Source organism: Prorops nasuta, unplaced genomic scaffold (genome assembly GCF_024137725.1).
Source record: "Prorops nasuta isolate Cenicafe-Biocafe unplaced genomic scaffold, Cenicafe_Pnas_1.2 PNAS00005, whole genome shotgun sequence".
Classification (NCBI taxonomy): Eukaryota; Metazoa; Arthropoda; class Insecta; order Hymenoptera; family Bethylidae; genus Prorops; species Prorops nasuta.
This window is the reverse complement of record NW_027116802.1, coordinates 2,720,539-2,746,611: the sequence shown is the minus strand read 5'-3', so window position 1 is coordinate 2,746,611 and position 26,073 is coordinate 2,720,539. Positions and strand designations below refer to the sequence as shown.

At 41.1% G+C, this 26,073-nt stretch overlaps 2 protein-coding genes across 2 annotated transcripts; one reads left to right on the top strand and one right to left on the bottom strand.

The window, feature by feature from the left end:
• Positions 1-19: 19 nt before the first annotated feature.
• LOC136773913 (actin-histidine N-methyltransferase-like) lies at positions 20-25,530 on the bottom strand. Its single transcript, XM_066727883.1, has 7 exons — positions 25,000-25,530; positions 23,971-24,462; positions 23,764-23,887; positions 4,337-4,451; positions 2,740-2,892; positions 1,943-2,266; positions 20-1,565 (listed from the first exon to the last, which is right to left on the bottom strand). The coding sequence occupies exons 1-7, from the start codon at positions 25,112-25,114 to the stop codon at positions 1,440-1,442; spliced, it is 1,449 nt and encodes a 482-aa protein (XP_066583980.1). The 5' UTR covers positions 25,115-25,530; the 3' UTR covers positions 20-1,439.
• Positions 1,669-23,740, top strand: LOC136773911 (uncharacterized). Its single transcript, XM_066727880.1, has 3 exons — positions 1,669-1,901; positions 14,777-14,959; positions 20,013-23,740. The coding sequence occupies exons 1-3, from the start codon at positions 1,770-1,772 to the stop codon at positions 22,959-22,961; spliced, it is 3,264 nt and encodes a 1,087-aa protein (XP_066583977.1). The 5' UTR covers positions 1,669-1,769; the 3' UTR covers positions 22,962-23,740.
• Positions 25,531-26,073: the final 543 nt, after the last annotated feature.

Below are 26,073 nucleotides of genomic sequence, written 5' to 3'. Positions count from 1 at the left end.
CGAATGTATAATATTCGCAACTATTAGATTTCTTACTGCCCGAAGCAATTTTATTACAACGCCATTTAATTTTATCGCAGATTATGGCATGTTGCCTTGAAATTAATAAAGTAACTAAGCGCTTTCTATACCATTACTACAGATGTAAATACTCTATTTTTCCTTTAGGTATTCTCATTAAATATCACTTTTCTTTGTTTCGCAGAGTAATCGTATGTTTATAATCATGTTATAGTAACTTGAGTCAGAATTCTTTATTTCTCTGTAGTGTGCATACATATATATATATATATATATATATATATAAATGTTGTCGAAAAAAGGTGAAGTTTGAAGTCAGATTTAATATAAATCTGAATATAATGACTGTTTAAGTAATATCGTAACAGAGTTGCGTTATAATTACGTAATTTTTTTATATTTGACTTTAAATTCGGTTCATGAACTTTTAGTTATTTTATTTTTATGTTTATATATTTATATTTATATCGTTTTAAATGGAACAATTTTGCTTAGCGTGATGAAAGATGCGTGTGTATTCTTGCGCATTTCTAGAAAGTACCTAAGATATTATGTAGAACACATTTAATAGCGTATCTCCCCATTTCTACCTAATGTTATCACACTGGGGCGATGCCATATGTAAAACATTGAGAAATGACTGGTCTGCGAGTTTTCTTAGTTTTATTCGCGTAATTTTAACAATACTGTTTAGATGAGTACAATAGATTTCCTCGAGAACGTTTATAGTGCGAAATTTCTTTGTAAAGCTAATTACTATAGGCCTAATGTAACGTAGCGCGATAGTTTACAAAGGATTAGCCTTTTTAAGTACTCTTTGAAAAATAAATGCTCATCAGCAGTAATAGTTCTGTTTTTTTAGTTTGTACAACTTCCTCGATCGAGAACTTCCAATCGATATTTCGAACTTCCTTTCTCCTAAGAAGATTAAGCCTTATCACACAGAGAAATATTCTACTGTGTAATCCATGCAGTTTCACGTTAAAAATTTAAAATCTTAAAGTGTACATGTAACAACAATAATAGACACTTTTTGTTTCTCTATAGTAGAATCTAACAAATTCTTTCAGTTGAATCACACCAAGCTTACAGTTGGAACAAAGTGTAATAAAAGTGGAACAAGAATTACTCGGTCGATGCAACTATAGCTAATACTTAAAATTAGACTCGACTCTTTGCTGCTAAAACGAAATTTGTGAAAGACTGATCAAGCCCTTTTTATATACACATTCAACCGCAATATTGTCCAAGCTTAAAAATTACATTGATCAAGTAATGAAAAATAATTGATAGATCTCGGCTTCGGAGCCGATTCAAAGATTGCATAAATATAGAAGTATTTGTTTGATCTATTTTATTAAGTCATGTCGATGCATTTATAGTGTTCAGAGAAGACAAGAGGTGTATCCAGGCCAATCTCATGATTTGATCCACTGCTCCACGTATTCCAGAGCACCTTGAAGAATTTTCTTTTCAGTGACCCTCAGTTGAACAGTTTGTTTCCGGATTGGAGGTAGACTCGTCTTCAGCAGTTCCAGATCTTCCTGTTGCGCAAAAGAATAAAAGAAATCGATCACGAGTTTTGGACAATCATGAAAAGCATGGCACGCACGAAAGATTTCAGACCATTTATCAAAACCGAATACACAATATAGCTTGTTGCAAAGTTTCAACGCTGCGATCCAAGCACTTTCGATATACACACTATTCTTTTTATATCAAGCGCAAAGCGGAGTAAAATTATATGCATGGATAAGCTTTTGTACGACGCGAGACTGCCGCTCTATCGAGATTCTCTTGAAGAATTATTTCTCATGACGGATCGACCGTGTGGATCAATAATAATGGATCGATGCAAAGCAAATGTCAGCAGCTTGTATGTACGTATAGCATTGCTACTGTTACACGTATCGTGACTTACGGATAGAGTCGTTGGATAGTTTGCGATGAGTAATTTGAGTCGGGTAAGCAGAAACTTCCTGACGTTCTCCTCGACGACGGTGCCCAATGCGCAATCAACGTGTTTCAGGTCGAGTACCTTGTCAGAGTCCAACCAGTGCGTGAGTTCCGCTTTCCGCATGCTGAAGACTCGCAGGAAAGCCAGCAGCGAATCGGAAATTGGCTCCGTGCCTGGTTTCAAGAGAAATTCACCCACGGCTGGTAATCCCAGTCTCTCCAAAAGTTCCGTTCGTTCCTTCTGCAGAGAATCTGCTTTGCTGATACCCAATCGCAGCTTAAAAGCATCCTATTCAAAGAAATTGTCAAATGGAATGAAACGACTCTATACATAGATGTATAAAAATAGTTTTATCAGACACCCATTAGAAAGTATAGAGAATCAACGTTGGATTACGTGAAAAATGAGTAAGCAGATAAATGACCGGTATATAAACGACAATTTAATCTCTCGTACATTTTTCTAACCTCCATTCGTGGCTAAAACCTATAGAGAAAGTGTTAAAGTAGTGTTTGCCCGCGGTGACGAATTCGGTAGGGAAATTCCAGGAAGGGTATAACGCTCTCTCGGTACAGCTATGATTATATTTATATTGACGCGCATTAATTTCTTCTTTTCGGAATAAACCCATGTTAAATTGCTTTCTTCTGTTCGATCATTTCATTTCTTCTCGTCGTCTTTCTATTCCCAATCGCTCTTCGTAAGCTTGGCGGATCCGTGCGGCCGTACATAAACGCGAGAAGCGAGAAAGTTGATCGTACTTCTTTATTATCCATGTAAACAAAACCAGAGTGTACGAAGAAGTCCGAGTTTGGCCTGGAACCGTAGCTTATGAATATCTGCTCTCCCCTCTTAAAGTTCCGTAAACTGTAACATTCGCATTTATTCCATGTCCCATTGAAATCGGTTGTAATCTGAAATTCATCAAGAGGAAATTACGTGAGAGCATATATATATATATATATATATATGTATGTACCTATTATATATAAAATCCATATCTCTCTATACCGTTCGAAGCCTATTATACCCCGGCTTCACCGCGCGAGCGTAAATTTATACAATGTGCGATATGTCGACATCCTGCTGAATCTTTCGCCTTGGAACACGTATTGTCGTATATAGGTATAAATTTCAAGCAAAGTATTGAAAACAATCAACTTTTTTGCAATAACCGATCGATCCAGTAGACTTTGCATCAGGCTCGATTGCACGAGACGACGCGCGAGACCATTGAACATATACATATATATATATATATATATATATATATACATGGTAAGAATTAAGTAACTTTTTTGCAACAGCCAATCAATTAGGTAGATTTTATATTGAGCTCGAGTGCATAGGAACGCGCGAGATCTCACGTACACTAAGGAATATAACAGGCGTTAAATGTGGATCATCGCGAAATCAACAAGTATAGGTATATAGTATGTACCCCACGCGCCGGTAATAATATCACTTATCGATTGGCATGGTTATATATCTCGATATTTCTCAAGTTTACATTCTTAAACGTATTCAGGGACACACCCAGCTGGTAAATGCGCAAACTATCAACGAATGTTCGCCACTGCAAAAGTGTAACATAAGACGCTGATAGTTTTGCAATGCGATATACATATATACGACCGGTCATTCTTACCACTCGCCTGTCATTTACGCCTGATTGATATTCTTCCTACCAAGTGCACCACGGTAAATTCCATATAGCAAATTCTTCCACATATTTGAATATTTCACGGACACTATTGTGGCAATTTCCTCTACATCTCGTGTAAGAAGCACTCGAAACGCATTTATACATATCGAGCAAAATCCAATCTCTCGCCTATATGCGATACGTTTCTATCCTACAATTTACTCGAGCTCAATTGAAATCGGAATCTTCTCGAATGAAACATTTGCACACACCATCTTTTCATTATCCCTTGAATACCCCAACTATTTCGTTATATGTATATGCATATATATATATATACACTAATTCGCTACTCTTCTTCCTACATCATTCGTGCAACGAAACATTTCTTTCTTCTCGTAGAAATTTTTCCAACTGATTCTACCACTTATCTTGTATTACTTACCGCTTCTGGCCACAACTCGAAATAATAACTTTAGTCTTTCAAACGATTAGGTAATTATATCTAATGAAATATCCAATTTAGAGATCTGTCCAGGTACGCACGGAATAGGAAAAAATAAGAAATGTTTAGGCGTAATTTTTTCAATCTTTAGCATGGAAAATATAATTTTGTTTGAAAAGTGTCGCGCGTGGCCTGCAATTGAGGAGAGAGGGAAATGTTTTCTCTGATTTCTAGACGAAAATTTGTAAGCAGCGCATGACGCAATTACCCTTCCTTCCTCGTAATTGCAAATATCCCACATGGGAATTAACGCATGAACCATTCTAGCGCCATCCTCGCTGGGTATTAGATTTTGCCTCGTCATTACGGTGGAAACTGCCCAGCTGAAACACAAATTTTTCGATTTAATTAGCGGAGGCAACAATCCTAACGATCAATTTCACTAACGGCTCGATATAGGTACATGTGCGAGAATATAATGATTACGCGTTTGTATTTGTTCATCTACTATATGTAAATACTATATAGATATACATATACAGCTGGCCCGCCAGTTAAAACACGCTCCATTACATAAATAAGATAAGACGCGTATCTCCCTAACTATATATCAAAAGTATTCCAATTTTTCATTGGACATTTTCCAAATATTTTCATATATGCATTCATAAAGGTCTTATAAACAATTTTAATATCTTCGATATAGTTACATAGAGATGCGCGTCTTCTCGTATTTTTACTCTGGGGCGTTTTAAGTTTCGGACCCTGTGTGTGTGTGTGTGTGTGTGTTAACACACACACATGTGTATATATATATATATACACGGGTGTCCCACGAACGATGGCCATGCCAATACCATCGAATAGGGGACAAAAATAAAAGTAAAAAAGTTGTTAAAACTTTCTTCCTAGCACCCAAACCTTTTGTTTTGGTCGCGCATTATAAGGCCTAAAATACTAAGAAAAACACAAAAAGATAAACATCCTCTTGAGCCTATTGAAGTGGTGGTTGAAGGCCGATCGGCAGTTTCGACTGCGAGCTTCATCAAAACAATCAAAACATAAACACTTTGGAGAAAAACTAAGGGATAAGATTGAAACTTTTGCAACTTTCGTTTAACAAATGAATTATTGATATTTTTGAATAGTGCGTATGTTTACGATGAAAATGAATCCAAACGTGACATAATTACAACTATTTTTGGCGATACTATTAATTAATTAACTCTAGAATTGACGTAATTATCTTGCCTTTGGACTCATTTTCATCATAAAAGTACGCACAATTCAAAAATATCAATAATTCATTTGTTAAACGAAAGTTGCAAAAGTTTCAATCTTAGCCCTTAGCTTTTCTCCAAAGTGTTTGTGTTTTGATTGTTTTGATGGAGCTCGCGGTCGAAACTGCCGATCGGCCTTCAACCACCACTTCAATAGGCTCAAGAGTATGTTTTCCTTTTTGTGTTTTTCTTAGTATTTTAGGCCTTATAATGCGCGACCAAAACAATGTTCCTCTTTAAGAAAGGAGCTACTATAATCGACAATCTTTAATTGCGCAAATAACTTTTTAACTGAGGAGGTCTAGGAAAAAAGTTTTTATAATTTGTTTACTTTTATTTTTGTCCCCTATCCGATGCTATTGGCATGGCCATCGTTCGTGGGACACCCTATATATGTATATGTATATACTATAGTTGAGAGAAGCGTAGCCGTGTATGAAACGCGAGAATCGTGATAAAATCGAGAAAGCTACTCTCGCCTTCGAATGGAAAAAAAGACAGTCGAATAAGGTCCATTGCCCGCTTTTCGACCGAGAACTTGACCTACAAATCCGGAAGCGACGATCGTGGAGACCGCTGTTTGGCACTTTCTATCCCTTTTTTTGTCTGCTCTCTCCCACTCCTCGCTCCCCCCACCCTCCTTTAAACGTTCACACACAAATTTCATTCCCATATACCTTACCGTACAATGGCAAACAAAATCTCGTTCGTTCGTACCAATTGGTATAATGTACAACGCATCGATAGAATCATATTTGCAATGGTGCTCGTTCGATGACTGCGATGGATATGCAACGTGCAGAAAAATTCCAAGATTTGAGTTTAATAACGCGTCACCCCCCCCCCCCTTCCCCCCTGTCCCGCGTCTCTTCTCGAATCTCCCGATCAGCCGAAGCAACACAGCTCCAATTGGTGCTTGATACAGCCACGCCGCAAATAATCACCTGCACAGCGATCTCTCGCCCAATGAAATCGATAATAATTGCACACGCCAATTCCTCCGCTGTCTCGCTCGATACAAATTGCCAATTAAATTGTCAGGCCGATTTGAACGCGCGATCGGTATTAGTCCCCTACATATAAACCGGACACACGGCACACATCAATAATTTATAAATTCGCTTCTCCCATATCCGAAGCTGACTCGCATTTTAATGCGAGTGGCGCGGAGGCGCTTTGGGAATTCAATAAAATCCCTATAATAAGGATCAAACGACAAATTGACGATCGGCGTTGCGAAATTTGCCAGTGGAAAGCTTCGGCCGATCGCGAATCGCACGACGATTATTTCGAGTCGTGCGCAGCCTAATAAAAAATTGGGAAGAAAAATTGCTGGCCATGTTTTTAGAATCGTCATCGTTCGTGGCGCGTGACGTTTTTCAGATATCGCGCGAAGCTAGCTTTCACGCACCGTACGTCCTCTTATAAGCCCGGATAATAAAAGGATTGCTATAAGAGTTTCCGTTGCATGCGTTTTACGACTGAAACCGCTTGTTGGCTTTGTCAGCCGCGCTAAAACTGCTATAAAACGCGAAAGACGAGAAAAAGTCGGTGATTTTCCGGTCGTTGGAAAAATCTATACAGTTACTCGTTTCGACGAATAATCCCTGTGGAAAATCCATCAATATAATTGTTTCTTTTTTACGCTCGATTTGCCTCCATTTCTCATCAATTGATTAACTAAATAAATTTATTTTAGTAATTATAACAAGCTCAAAACGATAGGAAAATAATGTTGATTAAGAAATGGGAATTAAATTCTTGGTAGGTCGGTGAAATTCGTGAGGTATACATATATATATATATATGTATAATGAACTCAAGGGGCAGGCAGGCAGGCAGGCAGGCAGATTAAAGAGTCATACAGCTTTCGGTTTGGATTTTTCAATCACGCGTGTAGTAAAAATGTGGAGAATTTTATTTGCCACTCGACAGAGAGAGAGAGAGAGAGATGGAAATAGTTTTTCATAAAATTACAACTTTATATTATAATTTTATCGTTATTTTTTTTGTATAAGATTTTCAAGAGATTATTATATACGTACGTTCATCCGCCATGCACGCGTGTACCATCCGAGAGCTTAGCAATTAGGTCGGAATGAGCGCGCGAGAAGAAGCAAAAGGGAAAGGAAGGAAGACACTTGTACACGCGAAACGGATTGCGAAATTTGACCAAACGGAAAAGGCAGAAAGGTAAAAAAAATGTAGGACCGTTCACCAACCGTAACAACCCCATAATTAAATCGCGAAACAATGGCGAGCGAGAATTTATTCCAATTATATTACTTCATCATGGACGATTTTGGAAACAATCCATCCAATTTTCCGTTTTACCGCTATATATATATATATATATTGTGCAGAAATAAGAGGAGAATTAAGAGAGCGCGCGCGGCTCTACAAAAGAAGCTATAGGATCCAATAATCCGTGAAACCTTTCTCGTCATACTCATCGGAGCGCATTCTCATGTAGTACATATACATATAGGTATACATACGAGACAGCGCTCGAGCTGCGTAACAGACGTTTCAGCGACGTCCCAGGCATACAGCGCGCGCTCATCACACGAAGCTGCGCTCTGTCACTTTCACTTTCGAGGCGCGCGGATCCTCCCTCCGCGCTACACACGACGAACCATTGCTTTTCATCGCGCACAATTTCCAGCCTCGAACCTTATTGTTCGTCAGAATCTTCAAAGACCTACGAATGATTGGTGAAAAAACGAGTCCTCGGCCGATTTTTCCGCGATCGAAAGAAAATACGTATACGCGTGGATCATCAACATCTCAGCCACTCTTTCCGTCTTGTCTTTTTGCCGCAAAATTCATCGGGGATATATATACAATTTGCATAGAGATATTTATTATTTTTCGAGGCTGAAAGATTTTGTTTGAAAGGCGGCTGCCTGGCGAGGATTTTCCAGGGACAGAATGCGCGGCGAGTGGCGACAGGAAAGTTGCCGCGCGGCCGGAGATACGACGCGTAAAAGTGCGCGCGGGCGCGCCGCGTCACCGAAACACGTCGTGTGTATACATATACATACATACATATACGCAGCGCCCGCCAGAGACAGCTAGAGAAAAAGAAGGGAAGCACGCTCTATAGAGCGCGTAAAGCCATGCACCAGGCTTTTTCTGCCTTTTCCAACAACGCGCATTACCATTGCACTCCGTGTTGCTTCCATTTTCGTCAGTGGCCGAGCGCGCGCGCGCGCGCGCTGATAATACTTCAAATGTACGGCCTGATATAATCGTAACTAAAAGTATGTAGGATCGTTAAACCCTATTAGTCTAAGACTGCAGCTTTACCTTTCTAAAAATAGACAAGAAAATATTAAAGAAATTCTTTAAAGAAAAAACTATAAGAGTAGGCAAGTCAATATTTTACACACGTATATTTCTAATTAATTCTATAAACAATACTCTATATAATAGGTATATATGAAAAAATAATAGTATATATTCATAAAAATTGCTTGTAATATACATGTATACTTAATACCTAAACGATTTTAAAAAAACTTATGTAGACGAATAAAAAGAAATTAAAATGTACGTGCAAGGTGATACGATTGAAGCTAAATCTGCCTAGAACCCCACGTCTGATAAACTTATTCTATATTAGACGTCAATTATTATGAAATCGCAACCAATTGACAAAACTATTGGATCAATTTATGAAACTCGTTTATTCTTACTGCTTTCCTCGAATTATATACAATACGCGTTCACTCGGAGAACTACTTTAAAATATTTACTGTCGTTTATGGTTTAAGCTCAAGCATGTATAGCAATATAATTCATCTACCCGTATATGTATATTTCAATCAATATTCACCCCTATTATTATATTACACTGCAAAACATAACTCACGTATATATAGATATGCGAAACTATAAGAAATTTCTCACATTTATTTATTCAAATTTAGTCAAATTGGACAAGAATTTTCTATTTTTGGTCATAAACATTCGAGTTTCCCTTATTGCCAATCTCGTACCTTTAGCTCGATCCCGTGTCACACAAAATGTGTTCCTCTCGCATTTATTTACATTTATAACCGCAAGAAATAGATGAATTTTCTTGTTTAAAATTCATTGTAAGATTTTTTAACGTGCAGCAAAAGAATAACGCGCAAGATACGCAGTGCAAATTTTTACACGTAGAATTTGAATTTCACATTTGTAGTGCCAATTCAACATTCCTGCGGAACAACTCTCTCAAATGATTCTATTAAAATCTACGAAAATACTGGGGATGAATTTGTTTATAGAAAAAATTCCTTGTAAAAGCATGTTTAAGCCTGTGAAATTGCCTACAACAGTATACTGTGTGATAATAATTGCAAATTTCTATATATACATAAACGTTTCACTAAAACGTTCAATTTCATGCCTAGTTCTGGCAGCAGCTATTTGTACTTTATTTCTAAAATTATCCACTTGTTTGGGACTTGGATGGCTACCTCTCTCTTACATCTGCCGCGCTTTCTCACTTTCATTAGATAATTGACGCTGCGGCGACGATTTACAAGAGCGCCAAGTATAATATTCAACGTCGAGTGAACCGTGGAAAGTTTACCACTCGACTGAAAAAGCTTCTGTGTATTCAAAAGAAAAATACACGGTTTCTCCATGTATACGTGCTAGCTCGCACTTGACAATATAATCATTTCAAATTCTTATTACGAAATACTAATTGAATAAATCATATACCTTCTCTCCTCGCGTCATTATATATATATATATATATATATATATAGGTATACTCTCCGCGGTGATACGATCTGCCTTCGACTATTATATACAGTTTCTCCCGCAACGTAATTAAAAAAATACTCTCGTGCAACAAAGAGTGTACGTGTTCTGATTAATATATATGTATAATCAAATTGTAATCTGTGCAGAGTTGACTCGATCAATATAGGACTAATATTATATATATATATATATACACGAATTTGTACAAAATAATCAACGAACGACGATGGGAGAATCGCGAATAATTTGGACTTGAATTTAATGAATTTAACGAATGTCTCCGAAGTGTCTTGTTTTTGTGTTTAATCACACACAGCTTTTTTGTTGCACGCGCGAAAGAAATTGTGTGAACCATCGGGCTCATCGCTCTCTCAGACTTTCGAACCTTTTAATCATTCGTCATTGGTGCCCTTTCTTTCACCTCCTCCCCCCCCCCCCCACCCACTCACCCCACCTCTAACCCCTTTCCCGCGCCACTCCTTCCACTCAAAGTCACTCGCCACACACACACACACACTCGACGCAGAAAATCTCTCATCGTTATATACTCAAGTTGCGAGGGACGAAAGAAACGAAGAGAAAAAAAGAGACGAGTGTGTTTCTTCGGGTTTATATATACAAGTGAATTTTTATTTGCGTGGCTTCATCTTCGAGAGCAGAGGTCAATGCGCGACCTCCGCAGCACAGCATTCAAAGGTTGACATTCCAAGCTCTCTCGGCCGTCGATCAACGAATCTCTGCGCGCAGGTATATATATATATATATATATGTATATATAGGAGATTCGATCGAGAGCCTTCCTATACGTAGAATGAAAGACACGGAAGATAAGATGGTCGTTTCCGCTATTGCAGGATAATACAGCGCGTTTCCTTCTGTGACCGATTTACCAAGAGAATATAGGTATAATTACGAAAGCACGTGTACGGCCATCGGGAGATGGGGAGAAATGTTGGAAGGAAAGGCTTGTGGTGGGTGAGTGCTGCGGAGCAGAGTTCGCGTGCCTCCCTGACCTCTCGGGACGCTCGTTTCCAATGCGGAAATTGCTCTTTCCGCGCACGGACGTGCTTTCACGGAAACTCCCCTTTTCCTGCTTCCACAATTAATGCCTTTCGCAGAAAATGAAAATATCGTAGGTTTATTACGTGCGCGCGCGCGCGCGCGGATTGACAAAAAATTAATTCCGATTCACGGGAAAATCAGACTCGTTCGTAACCGGCCTGTCTGTACTGTGCGCAACTAAACTATAAAAATAAAGAAACGCGCAAGAAGGCTCGACCGGCGTTGCATTGGCGCGTCGCGCCGCCGCGGCGATTGGCACTCTCGAAACCTGTCCTACTCGCTATACATATATATTTATCAGAAGAATTAAGTCGCAGGCAGGCAGGCGCGTAGCTCGAATCTCGACGCGCGCCGCCGCGACTCATATTTTGTTGGCCTTGCGAGATCGCGAATAAGAAACGACTGCAGTTTTATTGCTTCAATGGCAATTACGAAGAAGAAGAAGAAGGAGACGTTTTCGAAGAAGATCAGCTGGCGCTCCGTAGCGGCAAAAATATTACTAGCATATAGGCTTTCAATAGGCGCGTGCATGGCGTGTTGCACGGTTAACGAATCAATTGAAACATCGCACACTCTTTTCTTCCTTGGATTATCGATCCGAAGGCGATAGCGAGAAAAAGAACGTGTGTCGCCAGTTGGGTAATTCGATTGCTGTGCTATACGCAATATACAATGCATATAATAATTCAGCGAGCGCATCGCGTCGCTGTTTACACGCAGTGCAATTACAACGAAAGCGTCCAAAGCCCATGGTCCGTGGCACGAAAGAATGACATCTCTCCCCCCTCCATAACGATCAGTTGTGGAGGGGGGAGATGCGAAAAGAGGGATAGGCAAACTATAACAACTGCTTGGCGACAGGGTTTTTCCCAGGTAGGAATTTTGGTAGACTCGTGGCGCCAAAGGGCCCAGGATTAGCGATGCGTGAAGCTGCGCGATGATAGCAGCTAGTATACAACTGGGCTTCGGTCAATTTCGAGTGTACAGCGCGCAGACTAGCAGAGAGAAACTAGCGAGAGAAGCGGCTGCGAGGCATATCGACTATCCGCCATCCGGTAGAAAGTGGCCGTCGCCAGCCACGGAATCTCACCATCTTCGATTCATCGCGTACGTACATACGACCTTCCCACGTGCACTCGACTGTACATCCATGCTACGTGCACGCAAGTTGCAATTAATAGAGATGCGCGTACCACGTGTGTGCCCCATCGAAAAATATAAACGCCGTACGTCGTTCATTATTCGAGCGTGCATAATCAGACAAATTCTCAGGCGAGAAACTCTCTTATGAATAAAGATCGATATCTATGCTGTATAGACAAAAAATCCTATTTACTATATCTGCGTATATGTGCGTATTTAAAGGAGAGAGAATACAAGTGAAATGCCGCGCTTATCATTGGTGCATGCGCGCGGTTATTTGGACGATCCCTCTGTCCTCGCACGCGCGAGCAATTATTATAAGGGGGACAAGTTTGTCGGTGAATAATTTGATTTAGCGGCGTGTACGTATTTCTTTCGGCTGCAGTTGGACTCGAGGCTGGTGCGAAAATACGGCAGTTGAATTTATAGAAGGACGCATAGTAGCGGGTTGCGTAGTACGGCGCGTATCTATACGAGTGAATATTAACGAAGAAGGTTTCTCTGTGTCGCTTTGGGGGGGGGGGGGGGGGTACAAGAAGCTATATACCTATATATATATATCCGCGCGCTCGGCCAACTTTCATATTTTCAATAAGAAGAGGCAGCGCCGCGAGATGATCCATCCTGTAGGTATAGCAGCGCAGCAGCCTCTATCAGAGAAAGGAGATGCTACGACAAGCATTGAATGAAACACGTGGCAAAAATCTTCCGTACTTTTCCTAATTACAATATATATACGATCCATCCTTCCTACATCCTCTATTTGCCAGTTGAATTTCATCATATCCCCGCCCTGCGCATTCCCATCATCTCCTTGCCATATTCCAAATTGGATCATCATTAAACGAAATTGAAACTTGTATATCCGAAGAAACGCGCGCACATGTAGAAATTCTTACTTGGACAAACAGTTGTTCCGAATTTTTCGTCCATCTTGCTACATACTTTCACGCTAAATATACGTTACCTTTTACCTATAGCTTCTACACTTTTCCATCTGCGCACTCTAGTTTTCTCAATAACAGCCAGCATATTGAGTAATAATAGACGAGACATTGTTTTTCCTTGGATAATTGAACGTTGTTGCGCGCGAACAATCGTCCATTGAAAATCGTCGTCCCGTAAGCTGTTTAGGATCGGGAGCACTCGCGGGGCAAATTATCCTTATAATCTATTCTCGGCCCACTGTGCACGCTTTGGCCGGGTACGGCTATACTTACGAGAGATGGAAAACTCGACTGTTTGCTCAAGGCGGAGTAATAAACGCCATTCAACGAGGGATCGGGATAGCGTACGGTTACAGTACGTACGATAGTGATCCGAATCAATTAGGAAGAAATTGCTCTAAGAGTTTTCTTTTATTCTTACCGCAACAGACGTGTGTGCAGCTCGAGGCTGAGGTCGGTATGGAGACAGTGCGCACAGCACACTTCGGATATATATATAATAAAGAATGGTAATAGAGGGTGATAAACCGTACGGTGAGGGACTGAGGAAAAGGGGGATGGACGGACGCACGCACAGGAGCGGAGGGAGGGAGACGTATAGCTATCCGGCCTCTCCGTGCTCTTGCTCGTCTTGTCGAGTGGAGAGTTTAGTAGAGGAGAAGAGTATAGTCCTCTCTCGAGTTTCACCGCGACTTACTTAGGAGAGTGGTCGCGAAGAAAAGAGCGTCAGTTGGCGAGAGCGATTTGCCTTGTGCACCAGCATATAACGTCCTACCGGCTGGCAGCAGAGCGCTTTACAACTGGCGCGCGTTTACTTGACTCCGCCTGCCAAGGCAGTGGGCTTATCGCGCTCCGTCTACAACGAATTCTCCGAAAAGTTATAAAGACTCGTTGGGGACGAAATCTCCAAGAGAAGCAACTCGCGGCTGACTGATGTGTGTGTGTGTGTGTGTGTGTGTGTGTGTGTGTCTTCCACAGACGAGACAAGATAAAGCTTACAAAGTGTCGGGGAAGAAAGGTGGCTCGAGGGTAGATCCACAGGTGTCACCTAGAGAGGAATAAAAAGCGGGGAAGCGCATTCTAGCATTGTGTCTCTTTCTTTCTTTCTTTCTTTTTAATTATCCCCAGACGACTCACCTCTTGGCGCAAAATATTCCATTTAGCATGAAATTTCGCTTTTAACGAGTGGCGAGGAGCTGCGCCACGCCGCGCCGGTCGAAGAAGGAAATAAAAGAGAAGAGAGCTATATAGGCAACGAGTTTTCTCTACACTTTTCACTCATTTCTCTGGTAAACGCAAAAGCCTCGGGAAGGAGGAACAATCGTATAGTATATATATATATATATATATACTTGTCCGAATGAAAAGTTTCCTCTTATTAAGGGATTAGTGCGAGTAAATAAGGAGAAGGTGCAGGTAATCGAAACTATCCGTCCAGTGGTATCTGGAAGGAGTCGCTCGTTAGGATCTCGTTGGGTGCATGAGCTTTTACGATATTCTCGGCCTCTTCCACAGGAAGAACGTGATTTTCGTCTTTCTGTGCATCGCGGTGATTCTCGTGCACCGATTCGACAGCGAACAAAGTGTCTGGGGAAGATGTCGATGGAACTATTTTTGCTTCTTCTGGTGCTGAACGTTTTTCGTCAGTGTCACACGGCGACCCTCCGAGAAACTACCGACAGCTCCGATCCTCCAACGGTAAGCCAAAACACACGCATAAACAAATCAGTATTTCAGGTCGGCTCGCTCGCGAGTCTATATTAGCAATTCATTTATATCGATCGGTATAGACGCGACCTCTGAAAAGCTCTGGCGAAAAATCCGTACACCCTTTCAAATATATATATATATATGGGCAAACGTTAAAAAAAGTCTGCGTTAGAAAAACGAAACTATCGGTTAATTACACTCGATAAGTAATCAAAGTGAAATGAGGTTAAGTGACGCGCTCGATTATGGAAATTTTCAAGTAACCAAGTGGCTAATTGTTAAGTGTTCGATACTAAATAGGCCGTGCGATCTTCCATGCGGCATTTCTACAGCGTATACCTATATACCGGCTGAGAAAATCATGCCGACGAAGCGATGTTCCATGTTTTTCTTTTTCTTTTTTTTTCTAAACACGATTTAAATAACGAGCGCGAAGGCTTCGCAATTAAAAATGAAGTAATTGCATTGTAATACAGTTTCTTCTCTTTCTCTCTCTCTCTCTCTCTCTCTCTCTCGGAGCTCGCTGTAAGGCGAGTGAACTTTGCTTCGAACACTTTCACACATGATACTACATAGAAATTAACGTATTTCTTATATAGCCATTTCATAAAAGTTGCTAATTATATTCACCTTTTTTCCTCCGATTTCAATTTGCCAATCTCGATGAATTTCGTGCCACTTTTGAGACATTTTCTACCAGACGGTTGTCATTTTTATATGCAGTATACTTTCGTTAACTCGAAACTTATTGTTGCATTTACTCTTTTGGAGGTGGATGTTGGACTACCCAGTGAAAAAGGGCCGTTTTTTAAAGCTCTTGACACATCCGGATCCCGTGCTTGAGATTGGTTGCAAGTTTTCTTCTAGGACCAATGAAACTTTTGCGTCCAGTGCACACTGCACAGCAGAATCCTCGATGGTCTTCTCAAATGTATGGCACAAGCAAATATAACCGGCGTAGCGGCCGCCGTGGGCTTTCTCGCCTTTGTCGTCGTCAATCTTTGGTTTTGCGCATAAAGTTGGCACTGCTGCTCCAATAAACGAGATGCACACTTGCAATTATATTTCCTCGCGAGAATAAACAATTGGAACATTATTGTCATTGTTCACCGATCGAACATACAAGTGTTCAAATTGAGAGCACTGGTGAAAATGTATATATATATATATAAGAGCTTGGAAAAACCCGCGCGCGATTAGCGGTGGATCCGTTAGGAAATTTTCTAGGATTATCTATAGACCAATGGTGGCTCGTGCCACGTGCTACAGGTCAATCGTCTCTGGATTTATCCGAAGGAAGTGAATCGCGACGGGGAGAAAGAGAAAGCTGGAAAGTTCGAGAGTTTACGATCGCTTTGATGCGTGCTTCGCGCGAAATCGCCAATGTGGCGACCGAGATGCTATAAGAATTCTCCGCTTTTTTTTTTTTATGTCGCACGAAAATTGGTCAGAAAGTGTTGTATTTTAGGTACTGCGAAAACATTTCGAGTGCGCGATTTTGTTGAACAGAGCCGCACCGCACCGGTCGCGCGGCTGGACCTTTCACTTTGCTTATACATACATATAGTATATATATATATATATATATCTATACAAGTTTATCCGGATCAACAGAAATAATTAAGCCATAGGATTAGCGGTGCGTATACCAAAGTCTCCATTCCAGCTGATCCATTTCGGAAGGAAAAAGAAAAAAAAAGGTTTAAAACTCGCATCATTCTCTAACCTCCTCCTCGATAGCTGCTGGATTTACCGTTTTTCAGCACTCGGATTATTTGTCAATAGTTTCTCTTTTTCCCTCCATCGTTTAGGGGAAAAAAAGAAAAGAAAAAGTCGAGTTTTTTTCCCCCATTCCGAGATGCTTGTATATAATTTGGTCGAGAAGAGGAAGAACAGGAAGAAGAACGTATATAAGAAAGTCGCTGCACTGCGCAGGCACGTAAGTAGCGTTTTCTGCGGTTTTCTGCTTTCCAGACGAAATCGCGTACGGCCGGGTCCTCCGATCGCGCAACTATTTTTCTCACTCTCCGCACGAATTTCCCCGTATACGCGCTACAAAGGGACAATGATTCTCTTCCAGCTGGATCACACGCGCGGCGCAGATTTTCTCCGGTTCTCAGGCGTTGCGAAAGCAAAAGCCGTGAATCGCCGCATCCATCCTGCAGGCTTTCCCCGCTATTCGCGTACGTCCCAAGTCGCTTGCTTGTCGCAGTGTATAAAGAAAAGCAGCATGCAATTTTTTACACATTTTTCACCGCATATATATATACATATATGTATACTTGGCAGTAAAAATGAAGATTGGGTAAATTATGGTGAAACTTTGCGTAAAAGAGAGTAGTGTCTTTGCCGTTTTCAATTACTCGCTGTGTCGAGAAACTACCGCGCGTATATTATACGGTACCACTCGATCGATCAAAATTCATACGCAATTCGATCAACTTTGTTGCTAGCTCTTCGGAAACATTTTTCACCCCCTTGCAAATAACGTCGTGAAATCTTTTGGACTCTCAATCGTTAGACTTTTTTCCTGAGAAATTTTTCTCCGATATGAAGGGAAAATGAGTGAAAATCATTGTATATGTTTGGAATAATTTCAATGACGCAGCTTCCATTTCTGTCGTATCAATTGGAATAATCTGCCCTCTGCTTTGGAGACTATGATGGTTAGCGCGGCGCGGCTCGCACGCCACTATAACCATCATGTTTCTTATATACATACTAAATTTCTCTTCTGTGCAAAAGGAAAATTCATGTAAATTCCATGTATCGCTATGCAACGTCCTCTTTCCCCACCTGTATAAACAATTGCTCGTAAAACTGCTTGTGCAATGGAACGTACGGAGACGAAATTGTCGGATCAACTCTATACACATATATATATAAATATATATATATCAACGCGGCAATTCCCATTTCTATATACGTAGCCGCAATTATAAAGATTAATCTTCCATCGGCTTCTGTACCTATACGTGCACAATGGCGAATCCTTACACACACACACACACACACCAGCAGTCACTTCTCCATTTCTTCTGATAAAATCGTGAAACGGTCATGGAATAATATTTCACCTGCATGTGTACGTTTAACATTTAAACAAAGCTCTCTTCTGCGCATAACCCACTGGAAGAAACCAAACGAGTATCTTTCTTCTCAATAATGCGTCATTCTTTTCCATAGAAACAGACTAAATACTTTTCGACCATCTATATATATATGCGGGGAAGCCTGCAGGAAGCGTCGATGGCTAGTTTGAAACGCTCGAGAATCAACTGGAGGAAATTATTCTTCGAATGTGACCCCGCCGCGCGAGTAATCCACCAGTGTAATCCGAACCTGCGTAAAAATCCGGTAAAAAACAAATCACTGGAAGCATTTTGTCGTCGATGCGAACTATCACGTTGAACGTGTAACTGAAACAGCTTTGAGACGGGTTATTAAATTCGAAGAGTATCGTAAAAATAAAGCAAAATCAATTTGACAAAAGTACAATCTTTTTTTCTTCTTCTTACCGTTTTCTTTCTCTTGCCATCGGATCGCCGAGTTTGAAATTGCGCAATCCTTTGGCAAACATTTTTTTCTGCCAGGTTAGATTAGCAAATGTTTACATTATTCATACTTATTATGGGGAGAAGTCTTGATAGGGGCAGCTCTATGTCACGCGATAATATTGGAATCAAGTGCAAGATTGCGCAAAGAAACATGTTGTACCGTACTTACGCGTATTATTACACATGCACACGCACACGCGCACGCGCACATACATGCTCACAACGTAAGCATAATAATTTAGTACAGATAATTGTAGCGATCGATAACAAGATTGACAAGTCTAACTGCATGATTCCCTATATCCTTGGACGTCCTTGGGAAAATTGCACCATCTCTCTCTTCGTTGAATTCTATGTGGCGAGATTTGCATTTTTTCCCCCCTTTTTCAGAAGCGACTTATTTTACGACCGTAGAACAAAACGATCGAGTATTAATATTGCATGGTATATGGCCACAGCTCGTTAATTATAAATATGAAATTCTGTCGTTGCGGGGGGAAATGAAGAAGGATATCTATAGTCAAAAATTCCTCCAACGGTTATATTACATTTGACGCACTCGCGACTGTGTGTGTGTGTGGAGAAAGAATTGCGCAACAACCTCGTACATATATTTTCTATACTTTAATTATGTCAGCCATGCGTAATCGGTTATACATGCGCATATATGTATATACTTACTCGTGCTCACGCGTGAAAACTTTTTCTCATATTTGCGCGATCGGATCAAGCACCAGAGTTTATTATTATGGGGAATTTTCAAGATTGGAAGAAAATATTTTCCTTTTGGAATTAATAAGTTTCAAAGCGCCATACAGCTACGTCAGCGATCTGAATAATAGCTTGAATGGAATTTAGTCGAATCGAGTGAATTTCGGCAAGTTTCGAGCGAGAAAACAGAACGATTCGATATTAGTTTCCGGTGAACGTTTCGTTATTGCCAATGGTTTTCACGAATAGAAAGGAAGGAAAGGTTTTGATGAAAAAAGAAAGTGTAATGATCGATTGAATAATTGCACGGGGAAATGGAAATTTCAGTAATTCGTTTTTTCGCAAATACCGCACAGTTAGCAGAGCTTTTTATTCCACAAAGATTGATGCGATCTACGATTAGACAGTATTTGTGTCAGGCATTTCTAAGAAATCATCCAATACAGCGGAGAATGATTGAGCAATGTAAGTTCTGTAACCGTATACGCTATTGGCGATACATATTGTGTTGCAGTATATATATATATATATATACATACACGGAAGCTTCTTACGAAAAATTCAACATCAAAGTCACTGATAAAGAAAGAAATCTTTTGGTAGAATTACAAAGAAAATGTTTACATATTTTACTCAACTTTGTCTTTATATATATACGCGTATGTAGAATCGGAGCATGGCTTATATTGTACACATAATAAAAGTAAAACATTATGATGAAAGAGAATAATATAGTTCAGGGGAATGAGAAAAGAAAACTGTGACTGTTGCAGGACGTTGACGTTGGAGGTAGGCGGGAGGAGATCGAGAGCATCCAGGACGAAGAGTCTCGTGAGATACTGGGTAGATGGAGGAACAATGGTGAGGCGCTGGAACCAAAATGGCGGGACGGGGATTCGGTGCCGTCGCTGCCCCTCTCTCATTACTCCGAGTGGCGGTTGAGGAAAAATGGCGCAACTGCGAGAACGGGGGCCGATGGAGAGTCTCGAATCGGAGCGATCAACTTTGGCGATCGGCGGGAGAGAGTGGGCCAATCCCGGGTGCAGCAAAGGACCGGAAACGCTAGGTCCGATCCGTCAGTCGCGTCCAACGTGCAGCACGAGAGTGCAGGGGACGAAGGGGGAAGCTCGAGGAGGAAAGCAGCACTACCGAGATATCGTCAAGTTTTGCCGCTGGACTCGAACGAGCACGATTACGAGCTGAACGATGAGGAGTACACGAAGCCGAGGCCGAGAAAACGACGGCCGCCTCAGAACTACGAGTTCGCGCTGGCCAAGAACGAGGCTGCTCTACGAGCAGGGAGCGAAAATTACCGAGTGCTCGCGGGTACCTCGCCGAGCATCGCTGAACAATCGCCCGGAGGACCCTTCGACAAAGCTCTCCAACTAAAATCCTTGCTGAAGATGCAGCAGCAGGAAGGTCTCAGTCTCTCGGAAATCCTGCAGCGCAGAAACTTGACGCTGAGCGATCTTCTAAAGGGCGAGGCCGACGTCATCAGTGCGCTCAGGGCCAAGGACATGGACGAGCTGGACGAGGACATCGAGGAGGTCTCCCGGGCCATGTCCAACTCCCTGACGAAACTCTCGGCCTCTCGTTCCGCCAAGGAGAAAGCAGCGACCAGTCCAACGGGATCGCCGGCGGCGAAGCATACCACGAGAGATCCCGATGGGGTTCGTCGCGTTACGACCACCACCACCTTCAACATTGTCGTCGCTCCACCACGCTTCCAGCCAAAGAAACCCGACATTCGCGAGAACGACGAGAACGTTCCTCCTACCGCCACTCGTGCAAGCGTGCTGCTTCCCCAACTGGCAAATTCCACTGTCCAGTCTTTCTTATTGTCTTCCAACGAAATTGGCCTCGTCGAGTCGACCGGGTCCTCTGCTGCCTCGTCGTCCTCCACGAAGGAATCCCTCGCGAGAGAGCGAGATCGAGAGGGTTTACCTGCAGTGGGGGGGACGAAGCTGGAAACCAGCACGTACGCCGCTCTCCCCACTATCGTTACAACGACCGCCATCCCCCAGCCGCTGGAGGAGACTCTCGATTCGTCCGAGATTTTCGTCAACGAAGAAACGAACGCGCGTTCGGAGAATAATCCAAAAGTCAAGCTAACCAGCTTGGACGAGGACGAGATCATGGAATTCTCAGATTTTCCTGTATACAGAAAGGTGAAGGATGTGGTGGTAGAGAGTAGCGCTACGGCGTCGCCGTCCACGCCGGAACATGATTTGGAAGATTTCGCGACGGATCCTGATGAGGAAAGACTGCTGCAGCAGCGAAACCAGCAGGAAGACACTGGCTCAACCTTGAGCATCGAGCACATCTTGAGTCCCACCGAGCAGCCGCGCAACCATTCGACGAAAAAGATCGATGAGGACAATGGTAGGAGGGAGGACAAAAGTATCGCTATACATGTCGCGGAACATTCGATTGATTACAACACTTTCTCGGAGGCGGAGTATCAGGACGACTCGCCGCGAGTAGGAATGAAAGGAGAGATTTTGCACTCGACCAGTGGGCTTGCCGAAGAAACGAAAGCGTTGGACGAGGAGACCGTGGTCGAGAACCTGCACCGACACGCTTCGAGCGCCGAGAACGAGCGATATCTACCGGACGGCCGTCGAACGAGCGGTAAACCGTACGAGGAGATCGTCTCCGAGATCGAGCCGGAGGCTCGGGCGGAAATTTTCGAACTCTTTGCCTCTAATTCGAGCGTCGAGAGATTGGAGCGCTTGTTAAAATCGAGAAACATGAGCTTGGATGAGTTGATAGCTTTACGCCAGAGGGGATCGAGCAAGGTTCACCTGGCGGAAGTGAGCAGGCTGCGGGATGAAAAATCCCAAGCTCCGGAAGATCTCGGGAACGTAGACGCCGCCGCCGACGCCGCCAATGTGGATGATAAAACGGAAGAGGTGAGCAGCGAAATGCGGACGACGTCGACGATCGACTCTACTACCCTGCAATTAGGCGACCAGCCGCTTGGAGAAGACGATCGATTCGTGTCGGAGCTGATCGATCGTTTTCAAGACGGCCAAAAGGATCGACGGAAGAATAAAAAGTATCCGGATGAGTCAGTGGAAATAATAGACCTCTTAACGACCTTCGCTTCTCTGCCCTTTGACAAAAATACTCCACGGAATGGTTCGAAATTTCCACACTACTCGGACTTTTCCGCCAACTTCAATTCGGATTCCAGCCATCTTCCTATTGTATTTATAGAACGTGCAACACCAAAGCCCGATGATCAGGGGAGTACGGTGATGCGGTCCGGCTACGTGGAACGAGTAGCAAAAGACGTCGAGTGTTTTCGTGGCAATTGTATGGCTGAGGAATCGAACAAGGGCAACGAGAGAAAGAGTGCTTCGAGAGTGAAGCCAAGCATTATTGCCAGCGGTGCGATTCTTGGCGTTACCATCGTTGTCTTCCTAGCAATATTTATAGCTTGCAGAGTTCGCCAGAAACAAAAGTATATGTATAGCAACACCTTCTCCAGAGCGGTGTTCCAGGGTCCAGCGATGGCTGCTAGAAAACTCTCCAATTCCAGCAGCCTCAGCACCGTCATGGTCAACGTGGTTGCTACTTCAACGGCGAAAAGGCCTGATAGAAATGACGGTCGCGAAGCAATCGATCATTATCAGGCCAAAAGCGATATCGATAATGACTCCCTAGATGCCAACGACAGTTGGGAAACTATACCCGATTACTTGAAATCAATCACTTGACCAGGCCCCTCTTGCAAAATTACCTTGGAACACAAAAATCAACGAAAATCATACCTCGCAAAGTTTGTCCCACGGTATTTTCTTTTACTTCTATATTAAAAGCAAATCCCTATATATAACCTACAGACATTGTTATATATAGTTAAGTCGCGATGAGAGTTTTAATGGGCATCGAATTTCCATGAAATATCCGAGAAAACTTGTTGAAAAAAAGTGAGGAATTTTTAACGCTAATTTTATCCTTAGAATTTTTTATCGCGTCGCGTGCTGCTGCGTCTCAATGAATGGTCCGGCAGCACGTAAAAAATTCCCAACAAAACTGCCAGTATTTACTTAAAACCCGGTACGAGGAATTCCAAAGGCTGATTATAATGTATCTTGCGTGCCGCCGTGCGTATATAGATTTAAGGACGCGCCAGGCGCTCTGTGAATTATTGTTCTTATTGTTTCACATTTTGTTTTTCTTTATTTTTTAATAATATTTATATAATAGACTCCTGTAAATAGATTGGTAAGCGACATGGAGCAGAAGTTTCGTCCGGAATGCTTTTATTTATTCCCAAGTGAATTGACATTTTTATCAAGCTCATGGTTAAACCGTAAAAATTCATTCATTTCTTTTTTTGTCCGATATAGCTATATATATATATATATATATATTATACACGTTATATTTATTTATGTATTTGTACGTAATGATTGTATGTCGATTTTTATACATAAAGATCGTGTAGTCAAAATGTTAATTTTCTTTCTTCTCCCTCTGTGTTAACTTTTTATTTGCAAAGTAATTGTTACTTACCAGTATCTTTCGAACGTGAAGACACTTCCGAGCAAGGCGGAAACAGGTGTATCGGAGTTTTGAAATACCCGGCTAAAATACGAATATTGCCTGGCTATATTTCGGCACTGTTTCAAAGCAGCCTCTGCAAACAAATCAATGCTCGATAGGATGAGATAGCTGTGATTGTAATTGACTAGGAGACACAAGAACGATAGAAAAATTTACCTAAAGTAGGGCTCCCTTTTAGCTCTATCATATCGGCGGCGGTCATGTACAAAACAGTCGAATAATTCGTAGGAAGAATATCTAAATAAGGCTTCCATTTTGTATTCCCTTTATGCCTTTCTATGAGGAGAGCTATGGCCAGTGCAACTTGCGGCATGTGCTGAATCAGAGGATCATTTTGTAGCGAGGCTAATTCGGGCGCAGCTGTATCTAAGCTGAATATGAGATTTCTAGGAATTTCTAGAATCAATTGGTTCTCCGTGAAATCTCGTTCTGCCCTTAGACCTAGATCGTATCCTGGAAATTCGGTTATACTAACTCCGTCAATTTTCGCGCCATTTTCATTTAGCCAATTAGTAAATTGTCCAATCCATTGAGACCGCGATGATGATTCCGTCTTCATCTCCTCCAACTTTTTAACCTTCTCCAGAACATCCGAGATCTCCAAATAATTCTCCCATAGCTGATTTGTATACGCTGGGTTGCTGCTCACTACGAATTCATTCAAAAGTCTATTAATCTATATTGACTATATATATATATATATATATATATATATATATCAAGACCAAATTAAGCCTAGTCATTCGAAACATACGACTGCCGTAAACGACAGTGAATAATACTGATAGTTATATTTCAATGTTTTTCTTGCTTCCAACGTTATTCTGACATTGCTATAATAAAACGTTTCCATTGAGCATTCTTCTGCGTCATCTATATAGAACACTATATATGTATACGTACACACCATATATCATGATAAATATCTAACAGAGAGTTGATTTTTTCATTGACAATTCACACAGTCACGATTGTTGTAAAAATAAGTCTTTTGTCGACCTGCCGTGTCAATTTTATACTTTGTGCAATCAAAATCTCAGATCGCCTCTACGTCAAGGCGCTTCGAAACGTGGCCTCCACCAGCAAAACACTATTATTTTTGTCTTTCTTAGAATTAAACGTATAAACCTTAACAAATTTAGTATATCTTAATGAAGCATGCTACTTGTCGCAAAGAGAACTTACAATAGAAAAGTTTCTCGCATAGGGCTGCAATTTCCTTCTTCTTTGCATGCAAAGCGTGATTATTGGACAACACTTGTTTAAGTTTCGACGATCCATGAGATTTCCTTCTGCCCATTTTTATGTTATCTCACAGCACTTTGGTAGTTCCAACTGAGGTTCAGATACATTATAACACTCAACACCCCAAGTTACCACTGGCAAGAATACGCAGTTTTCGTCGAAACGAAAATAGAACATCCAACGCTGTTCAACACCGACGAAACTAGCGGACTAGCCGAGCGAAAATTGGAGAACATAACCTCAAAAAATATGCAATACAACAGATGTAAGGCTATCGGTATAGTATCGCGGCTACCACTGCATTTTATTGATTTTCAACTATAACTAAAGTTCACCTACTTTTCTGATAACATTCAATGTTTTTTTAAACCCTATCTTGACAAAATTAATTTCATTTGAATAAATAACATCGTAATTTAAGTGTCTGAATATAATTGCTAGACTATAGTTCTTTGGCCACACGACGAGTAACGGACGAGCGGCCCAATAATAAGCATGATAATACTGCATAGTAGATAATAGATAATTCCATATCTCATTTACTGATATCATATTTTTTAAAAATCTGATCTCAACTTCAATTATCTTGTGTTGATGGTAAAAATATATTTAATTTTTTAATTCTGTTATATTGTAATTGAGAGAGAACATATAGATTAGAAATAAAATTACTTAACTTCCGTATATATATGTATACTATATACTGGCCCTTTTCATAAAAGTAATATACATATAGATAGACAGAGAGTAAATTACGGCAATTTATTTGTCGCATCGAATTATCTGCATTGTTCTTTTAAATACCCACATATTTACAGTCTACTTAACACAAGCACTTAATATTATATATGCATATTATTTTTGTAAAGGAATCTCTGTTTCATTTTGAATTGATTCATTCTTAGAAAGAAATATACGATTTTTTCTCAATACGAGACTAAAATTCATATTAATTGAAAGAATCTATCAGTAATAAACGTATAAAACCCTTATAAGGCACTTTTTAACTAGTTG